At 34.9% G+C, this 10,504-nt stretch overlaps 1 protein-coding gene across 1 annotated transcript; it reads right to left on the bottom strand.

The window, feature by feature from the left end:
* Positions 1 to 6,276: 6,276 nt before the first annotated feature.
* LOC111404081 (protein BIC1-like) lies at positions 6,277 to 7,095 on the bottom strand. The gene has a single exon (XM_023032812.1). It carries the CDS (start codon positions 6,869 to 6,871, stop codon positions 6,431 to 6,433), a length of 441 nt encoding a protein of 146 aa, XP_022888580.1. The 5' UTR covers positions 6,872 to 7,095; the 3' UTR covers positions 6,277 to 6,430.
* Positions 7,096 to 10,504: the final 3,409 nt, after the last annotated feature.

Consider the following 10,504-nt stretch of genomic DNA (forward strand, 5'->3'; position numbering starts at 1 on the left):
GCTCACGTGCTGAAGATGATTGGTTTTATTGAAAAACTGAGTTCACTGGGTTTTATCATGGATCATGAACTAAGTATTGACTTGGTTCTACAATCTCTGCCAGATAGTTATTCACAGTTCATTATGAATTTTAACATGAATAAGATCGAATGCACACTCCCTGAGTTGCTTAATATGCTTAAAACTGTGGAGCCCAATGTCAATGCTAGCACTGGGCATGTCTTAGCTATTCATTCCTCCAAGGGAACTAAGAGGAAAATCAAAGGAAGTTTTAAGAAAACATCCAAAAAGGCTAAAGGCAATAACAAAGCAGTCAAAGCAGGGAAGGACAATACCAAATCTGATGACCCATGTTATCACTGTGGAGTGAAAGGTCATTGGAAGAGGAACTGCAAGGCTTACCTCGCAAGCTTGAAGAGAAAGAAGTCTTCTGAAGCTTCTACTTCAGGTACTTTTGTTATCGAGGTTAATAGTCTTGGGTATTAGATACCGGATGTGGATCTCATATTTGTATAAATATGCAGGGACTAAAGAGAAGTAGAGTATTGCAGAAAAGAGAAGTTGACCTGCGCGTGGGAAATGGAGCAAGAGTTGCTGCATTAGTTGTAGGGACATACTTCTTACCACTGCCTTCAGGCTTAGTATTAGAATTAGAAAATTGCTATTTTGTTCCCGCCATTACTAAAAACATTATTTCTATTTCGTGTTTAGACATGAGTGATTTTTCAATTAATGTTAAGAACAATCGTTGTTCGTTTTATAAAGATGAGATCTTTTATGATTGTGGTGTGTTGCAGAATGGAATTTATATTCTCGATATTGAGTCGTCTATTATGAATATAGAAAATAAAAGGCATAAAAGTGATAATCTAAATAATACATACCTTTGGCATTGCAGATTGGGTCATATTAACGACAAACGCATTTTCAAGTTACATAAAGATGGATACTTAGGGTCAACTGATTTTGAATCATTTGATAGATACGAGTCGTACCTGTTAGGCAAAATGACCAAGTTCCATTTCACTGGAAAAGGAGAAAGAACCACAGAACTGCTGGAACTAATACATATTGATGTATGTGGACCCATGTCAATAACTGCCAGAGGTGGTTTCTCTTATTTCATCACATTCACTGATGATCATTCTATATATGGTTATGTGTATCTGATGAAATTCAAGCATGAAGCACTTGAAAAGTTCAAGGAATTCAAACTTGAAGTAGAGAAACGAACTTGTAAAAATATACTCACGCTGAGATCAAATCGGGGTGGAGAATATTTAAAGGGAGAATTTTTAAATTATCTTAAAGAGAACGGGATTCTCTCGCAGTGGACTCCGCCATATACATCACAACATAATGGTGTATCTGAACGGAGGAATCGCACTTTGTTAGACATGGTGCGATCTATGATGAGCCATGCAAATATCCCAAAATCATTTTGGGGTCATGCACTAATTGTTGCGTGCTACACACTTAATCGTGTCCCATCTAAATCGGTCGACAAAACTCCATGCGAGCTATGGAGAGGAAAAAGACCAAACTTATCTCATATGAAAGTTTGGGGCTGTGACGCTTATGTAAAGCGAAATGAATCAAATAAGTTTGAAGCTAAATCTGACAAATGTGTATTTGTGGGATATCCAAAAGAGACAATTGGATATCAATTCTATAATCCCGTTGAGAAGAAAGTGTTCATCTCAAGGCATGCCATATTCCTAGAGAAAGAGTTTACTCTAGGAGAGGGTAGTGGGAGCAAACTAGAACTTGAAGAAGTTCAAGAATCCACGAACACTATTGACCAATTAGATGAACTTGAATCTGATCCTACATCTATTGATGGACAAACTCTTGATCGGGATGTAGAGAACCCTGAGGACACTCCAGCTCAGCGTAAATCAAGCAGGATCATTCGACCTCCCAGAAGGTACGAATTCACGATTACTAATCAAGTATTATTAATCGAGGATGATGAACCTACAAATTACGCAGAAGCAAAGTCAAGTGTTGATTTGAAGAGATGGCAAGATGCCATGGAATCCGAAATGGACTCAATGTATGAGAACAAGGTTTGGACCTTGGTCGACCTTCTAGGTGGGATAAAACCGATAGGTTGTAAATGGGTTTACAAGAAAAAGGTCGATGTGGATGGAAACGTCCACACATACAAAGCAAGGCTAGTAGCGAAGGGTTACACACAAAGACAAGGTATTGACTTTGATGAAACTTTTTCACCTGTAGCCATGCTGAAGTCCATTCGGATTTTGCTTGCAATAGCTGCATACCATGATTATGAGATATGGCAAATGGATGTCAAAACTGTTTTCCTTAATGGAAACCTGCAAGAGGAGGTGTACATGACACAGCTTGAAGGTTTTGAATCCAAAGGAGCCAACAAAGTATGCAAGCTAAATCGATCCATTTATGGATTAAAGCAAGCCTCTAGAAGCTGGAATCTTCGTTTTGATGAAACAATCAAAATGTTTGATTTTATCAAAAATGAAGATGAACCGTGTGTTTATAAGAAAACAAGTGGGAGCACAGTTGTATTCCTGATATTATATGTCGATGACATATTATTAATGGGAAATGACATCCCAATGCTTCAATCGGTAAAATTATGGTTGTCAAAGAATTTCTCCATGAAAGATATGGGAGAAGCAGCGTATATCTTGGGAATCAAGATCTACAGAGATAGATCTAAAAGATTACTAGACTTATCTCAATCTTCGTACATAGATAAAATCTTGAGAAGATTTAATATGGAAGAGTCTAAAAGAGGATTATGTCCCATGTCACATGCGATTTACCTCTCAAGACATATGTGTCCTAAAACACATGATGAAAGGAATCGCATGGACAAGATTCCTTATGCTTCGGCGATAGGATCTATCATGTATGCGATGCTATGTACAAGACCAGATGTTTCGTATGCTCTAAGTGTTACGAGCAGATTTCAAGCAAACCCTGGTGAGAAATACTGGATAGCGGTTAAAAACATTTTTAAATACTTGAGAAGGACTAAAGATGTGTTCTTGATCTATGGAGGAAATGAACTGAAAATTCAGGGGTATACTAATGCTAGTTTTCAAACTGATAAAGATGATAGCAAGTCTCAGTCAGGATATATGTTTACTCTCAACAATGAAGCGGTTAGTTGGAAAAGTTCCAAATAGGAAACAACCGCTGATTCAATAACATAAGTCGAGTACATAGCTGTTTCTAAAGCAGCAAAGGAAGCTGTGTGGATCAAGAAGTTCATTAATGAACTTGGAGTCATTCCTAGTATTGTTGATCCCATACCTTTGTATTGTGATAACAATGGAGCCATCGTGCAAGCGAAGGAACTGAGGTCTCATCAACGATCCAAACATGTGCTAAGGCGATATCATCTCATCAGGGAGATTATACAAAGGAATGACGTAACGATAGAGCGAGTTTCCACAGATGATAATATTGCAGATCCACTGACAAAGCCGTTGTCACAACAGAAACATGATCGTTATGTGGATGCTTATGGTATTAGATACGTGAGTGATTGGATCTAGTGCAAGTGGGAGTTTGTAAGTGTTATGCCCTAAATCCAATCGATTTAAGTTGTAAACGCTTTTAATACATTTAATGCATTTGATTTTGGCGAGATCTATTATTTATTTAAATTAATTTTGTGATAAATAATATTAAATAATAGAATTCGAAAATTCAATTTTTAGGTAATCTGTTAATCACAAGGAGTTGTGATTGTGAGATACAAATTACATATAATTGGATCTTGAATAAATCATGGTCGTAAGTAATAACGAGATACGGATATCGTTAATACAGTTAGATCATCACGTGTGGCATTTCTTACTTGTGAAGTAAGTAACTGATCTCACGAGCTAAAGTTTGGTGACACTTAAATGAACACGTGGATGTTTTGTTATAGAATAAAACATTGGAGACCCGCTAAGAGATTCCACATGGATAACTATCTGAGTGTCAGTGGCTAATCTCTAACGTTCGGTAGTGGAATTGGTCCTTTGACTTGAGGTCGTCATGGTACCTTATATGAGGACAATCATACTTTGACGGTGTTGGATGTTGCTCTGAAATGGGCCGCTAATACGACATCGTTCGGGTACGTCAAGAATCGTATGAAGGTTGTGATTGATCAATAAAGGATTCGTCACTCTTAGATAGTAGGAGATGATCTGCGTTTCATTCAATTAAGTCGATAATGAAATCTTTGGCCAATGTGTACTCATAAGTCGAAAAGGAGTTTTCGATTTATATTGACTTAATAGTGGAGTGAAAGATATAATCAATGATCGAGATTAACACAATTCCATATCTCGTAATTGATCGGATCGTATTGACGAAGGGATAATAGTTTCACGGTAAACGAACAAATTTGGTTTTGTCATACCACGTGACGTTTTTCGTCACATGTATTGCCCTGACACATTGCTAGATGTCAATCAGGGACGGCGAGTGTGAATTGACGATAAAAGGGTGTATTAATTTATCAATTTTGATTAGATCAAAAATAATATTTCACGACGTTAGGCATCGTGGTCGGGAATTTAATGGGTCGCACACAAAAGAGAATTGGAAGATTGCAAATTGCCAATTGGTTAATCTAACAATCGTTGGATAAATTAATTAATTGAATTTGTTATTTATATTCTCGAATTAATTAATTGGATTAATTAATTCACGGACCGGGTTTAATTAATTGGATTAATTAAATATTGGATCGGACCGGACCGGGTCCGTTTGGGTTTATATATATATACATAGTTAGGGTTTGAGGTCCATAAGGGTTTTCATTATTCTTGCTGGCACAAGAGAGAAACCCTAGCAGTTGCAGTCTATTCTCTGTGTGAATTTCATTGGAGGCTGGACAATTGGACAGCTGTGGGAGGCAGATTCAAGTTGCTGGAAAGGAATAACGCGAAGGAGTTTGCAAATTACAAGAAAATGTATATTTCTTATCACAGTTTTTATCTAAATACAAAGCTGAATCCTGAATGAGAATTGAAATTTGTTAAATTTCGCTGTGCATGTTTAAGTAAATTCCCTACAAGATGAGATATAGAGAGAGATCACATCCTGAAATAATCTTTATCAGGGTATTTTTGGACTTGCATACCCATTGATAGCCAGAAGTTTCATCTTCTAAACCCAAAGAATTACTTTTGCCAATTGTTTATTTCATTCTCTCCGAACAATAGGACTAGAAAATAAAGGTTTGTCAAAACAGCCCAGATAGCCCTGGAAAAGCAGCTATATAGGTGCCGTCCTCCTGATATGCACTGCTAGTTATCCTTGTATAATCTTTCATCAGCATCTATATATAGTCAGAACATTCAGATCGAGGCATTAGACTTGTTAATAAATTACACCATGCATTGTCGGTTACTTCTGAGTTGATTGACCTGTACTAATTAATGGAATGATGAAGTTACTTCGCTTTATTTCTAACTTTTATTGGCATTCACCAGTTACCTCACTTGATGCCTGTCGAATGAGTTATTCAGCATTGTGGAATTTTGATGTTTGTGCGCTTCATGTCTGCTGAATTTGTTGTTATCTGACAGGAAAACACGCTTCTTGCCTCTGCAAGTGATGATGGAACAGTCAAGATATGGCAACTTACTTCCTCTTCTGGAAATGAGAAGCTACCATTATAGCTTCACTCAGTAATACGCCGACATTTTTGTGAATTATTTTGCTGTATTGTAGAAATACACATCCTTGTAATTTTCGGCCGTTTAAGCAAAATTCATAGTGGAAATCTGTATAATATATGCACAATTTCACAATAAGATATCGAGGTTTGATATACCCACACTCTTCACTCTACTTCTGTATATATGGATGTACCTTTGCTAATAATGCAACGAACCTTAGCATTGTGATCCAATGCTTCAAGTTCATTCTATTTCACGGAGTATTTACATCTTCTATCTTGTTCAATCTTGTCTATTCGAAGCACTAAGCCCTTGTTTGGTGGTAATTAAAATCATTTTTCTAGTAGATTTTAGTAAAAATTGATCAAATGTGTGGTTGAAAAGTTATGGGTCATTTTAGATATGTAATTAAAAATAATTGTTGATTTTGATTGAAATTAAAATCTGAATTTTAATTTCTACCAAATACGAACTAAATATGTACCTTACTAGCCAACTGCAGACAAGAAAGTGGAGAAAATAAGAAGAAGAAAAAAAAAAGTATAAATCACTATCTATTATATGGGTAACCAGGTATCAATTTTTGTGGTTAGGCAGCCAATAAAAATAGTAAAAAATCAATCATATTATGCAACATTATGTATCAAATAGATGTAGCAAATCCGTTAAAGAATTGGCTAATTATTCTCTTAAGAATTGTTATTTTAATGATATGGATACGCAAATTATGGTCGAAACTCATTAAAAGTAATTGCTCAACAGCTATTCTCTATTCTCAATCTGCTTGAGTTTGTTCTTCTTCCTTCTTCAGCCAAAGAAGCTCTTGCAGACATGATATTGTTATTCATCAATGAGGCATCAAACGCAGTGCAGTCTATCCAATCCTTGAGCAAATCTTCCTGTCCCCACATATCCGGGATCCAAACCCGACCTGCAACCTCAACACGATGTCTCTTCAGTCGCTCACGTCCACTGTCCTCTACCACTGGCTCAGTACATTTATCCTCCAACTTTATCGACATTCGCGAAGAATCTTGTGGAGGTGTTGTTTCTGTTTCATTGGATTGGTTTTCTTCAGATTTGCTCTTTGTTTCGTCAATTGAAAATGGCTTCTCTGGGATATGAACTTTCTTGTATTCTAGTTCGGACTCGCTGGAGTTGTGGAGAGTACTCATTTTCATGGATTCTTTTTGCATGAATGAAAAAACACAGACACACAGAAACACATAAACACTCTATTCCCAATATTTTTCTATGGTGATTGAGGACTGAAGGTTTGTTGAATTTGTGGGAGGGAAGCAAAGTAAATGAATGGAATGTTAGTTTACACGTACTGATACAGAGAGTGTGTATTGTTTTGTATGGTAAGAGACAAGTGTGCGTGTCTTTTCTTGATATTGGATTCCAAATTGTGTGGTTTTATTATCAGGCTTTGGCAATGAAAAGAGAGAAAAAGAGAGGGCCCTTAAGGGTTTTGTGGAGGAGAGGAATCCTTGAAGGATTTTTTGGAGAGAATATTGTGAGGTTGATTTTCATTTTGGGATTTTAAGATATTGGGCCAATTAACACACAGAATTTAACATGGGGAGGATCTTTTGGGGTTTTCATCAAGTCGTGGTTACATGCACCTTGCTTCTATCATTCAATGGAGATTGAGCCTTATTGTTGTGGGGGTGGGGGGTAGGGTGGAGTGGGTGGGTGAGGTTGAGATCTTTTTATGGGTTTACAAAGAGATTGTTGTTCCATTTATATCAGTTAAAACTAACGAAAAGTTGATATGGTAGTCTATTTGAGGCCTTAATTGATAAAATTATGTCATTTCACATTTTTCGTTAGTCAAACTAATGGATATGTTTAAATCATAAAAAGCTTTTAAGTTTAATCGCAACTTCAAACAAAATGAAATTTAATGAGTAAAATATGAAATTTCATTGAGAAGTAGGTATAGGGAAAAATTATTAAATTGTCACGTGGACTCATATATGCAATTGATTGTGTATAAGACTATAGTTAATTCCAAAATTAAAGTGACCTAATAAAGAATTAAATTGTTGGATTTAGGTATCTAAATAAAGTGTAGATTGGATTATATGTGTAGATAAAAAATTCTTTAGAATTATATTTTATGATGGGCGAAATACATATGAAAACTGTATATAGGGTTATGGTCCCCAACATATGCAATTTTTCATTCGTTGTGTCATCCATTGATACAAGAATTAATAGAGAAAACATATTGAAGATGAAGATTTAAAACTCACAATCAAAAAGAAGATATTGGAGCAATCAAGATTATGCAACAAGAAACCAAATTCAAGAATCAAAGTGGCAATATTCAAAATTAAAGATTAAGAAGCTAAACACGAAAAGATTGTAATTGATCTTCAAGATTCAAGATCTGAAATCAAGATTCAGTAATAAATAATCATTCCAAAAAAAAATTAAGGTATGTTCCGTATTATTAATTTTCTTTGTGATTTGACATAGACAATCTTGACAATAAAGGAATTTAGGTTTTTCAAGTTCTAAAGCTTCTAATTTTAAAGTTTCAACGAGTGGTTTCAAAGTCAATCCATGTTAAACCATTGAGGTTAAAGGAAAATCTTTTGGGTTGGAATTCATACTTTGATTTTACAGAATTTTGGGATGTGAATTTCAAACTCTAGATATGAGAATTTTTTACTTAAGATAATTTTGACAACATTATAGCAGCACTGCATCGCCCAAATGAGCCATTGCGACCCTGCATTACGATAGGCCATAGTGCAAGCAATGCTCGATTTCTTCGTGCGCCTATGTTAGGACATTGCAATGCCAATATATATGTGTGTGTGTGTGTGTGTGTGTGTGTGTGTGTGTGTGTGTGTGTGTGTATTGTTTTAGTTATTAAAACAAAAGAAAGAAAAATAAAAGTAAAATATAATGAAGGATAATCAAATTCAAATCTTGTTATTAAAGTTGTTTTTTGGATTTCTAATTTTTTGAAATAAATTAACTGAAGCAACATGTTATCAAAGTAAAATCTCTTCTCTAAATTGATTTATTTGGAATATTATAAAGGTTGTGTGTACGTAATTATTTGCACATTTGTGGTAATAAATATGCGATAACTATAAAGTTTTTTATTATGTGAACATTGTGTTAGTCCAAATATATAATTGATGTTTGATCGAATTTATTATCAATGTTTTACTATATGAAGAATACCACTTGCAAGTTGATATTTTTGTTCAAAAACTAACTATCGGTGTCGTGTTCGGTCTCTTGTGATGAAGCTCACCATATTTGAAATTATGATTGTCCAATAAGAATTTTCATGTAAAAATGTTATTTAGGTTTAAGCTCTCTATTCGGTTAATCCCTCCACTTCTACAATATCTGCAAACTAATCAATTCAATTCTTATGGTAAAGGAACCAAATTTTAAGGACTAGAAAGGAACGTTCATATCTTTCTGGCTGCATGGATCTAGATATTACATCAAGGACCGAACAACCCATTGTTCTTATGGATAAGAGTTCCATTGATAAAAAATGGACCTTTTGGATAAGTGGGGTCATTTAAATCACAGGAGCATGAACTGTGGAATTTCAGTAATATTCAAGGACACTAAGATAACTACTGCCAATGAGTTTCTTGAGGAAATTGAAAAAAAGGCTTTTCAAAAGGTAATAAGGCCGAAACTAGCATGTCTTTTGTCGAACTTAGTTTCACAAAAGCATAAGGGTAAATAAAACTTATGACTTGCCCATTTGGTTTTGACTTTTCCTCTTGTACAATTCATCAAGTTAAGGTTAGTTAGTTACAACTGTCAAAAGGGGAACTGGGCTCTTAATGAGCTCATTACATATTGTGTACAAGAAAAAGAAAGGCTAAAGTAAGAAAAAAAAAATGAAATTACTCACTTGGCAAGTATCTCTAAGGACATGGTAAAGAATAAGAAAGCTGCATTCAGTTCAGTTTAAAAGAAACAGTAAAAGCTTGAAAATGATAAATCATTTAACCGTTACTTTTGTGAAAATTTTAAAAACACATGAAGAGAGATTGTACAAAATACACGCTTGGCGTGTGAAGTATATTTCTCATTTTGGTCTGTTCTGAGATTAATTTCATTTCATTACCTAGACAAACTTATTGGATAAATTTCGGTACCATTATTCAAATAAGTATGTCTATATGGGGTTGCCTGAATAACCCAAAGTCAATAGATACTGAAAGATTCATCTACGTGGGGACGATGACAAATTAATTAAAGTTGAAACTATATGGATTTTTAGGTTATTATTAAAGATTGGTTATTATTTGAATATAAAAGAAATATTTGAAGTACCGTCTTTTAGACGAAATTTGGTTTCTATTTCTACATTGGACAAATTTTTAGTTACTCTTGTTCTACTGAAAATAGTCTGTTTGATCTTTTTTCTTAAATCAAATATTGTGGGTAACGATTTTTTTATTTGGTTATGATAACTTTTATTTCGCTTCATTATGGCAAAAGCGATAGGGTCACATCTCTCAAAGGAGAAATGAATGGCTTGTGTTTGAAGGAATTCTTGATCTCCTAATTTTAGTGACTTTCATGTTTGTGTTCATCCGATTAAGGGAAGGTGCCAATTGGACCTGGACGTCTTAGAACTAATTTATACGGATATCTATAGACCATTACCTTCAGTCTCTTGGAGTGGTCAACAATCACATATTACATTCATGGACGATTATTCTTGCTATGACTCCCTGTATTTCATTCATCAGAAATTGCAATCATTGGACATGTTCAAGGCTTTTAAGGCTGAAGTTGAAAATCAACTCAACAAAAGAATAAAACAAGTC

This window comes from Olea europaea, chromosome 11 (assembly GCF_002742605.1).
Source record: "Olea europaea var. sylvestris chromosome 11, O_europaea_v1, whole genome shotgun sequence".
Lineage (NCBI taxonomy): Eukaryota > Viridiplantae > Streptophyta > Magnoliopsida > Lamiales > Oleaceae > Olea > Olea europaea.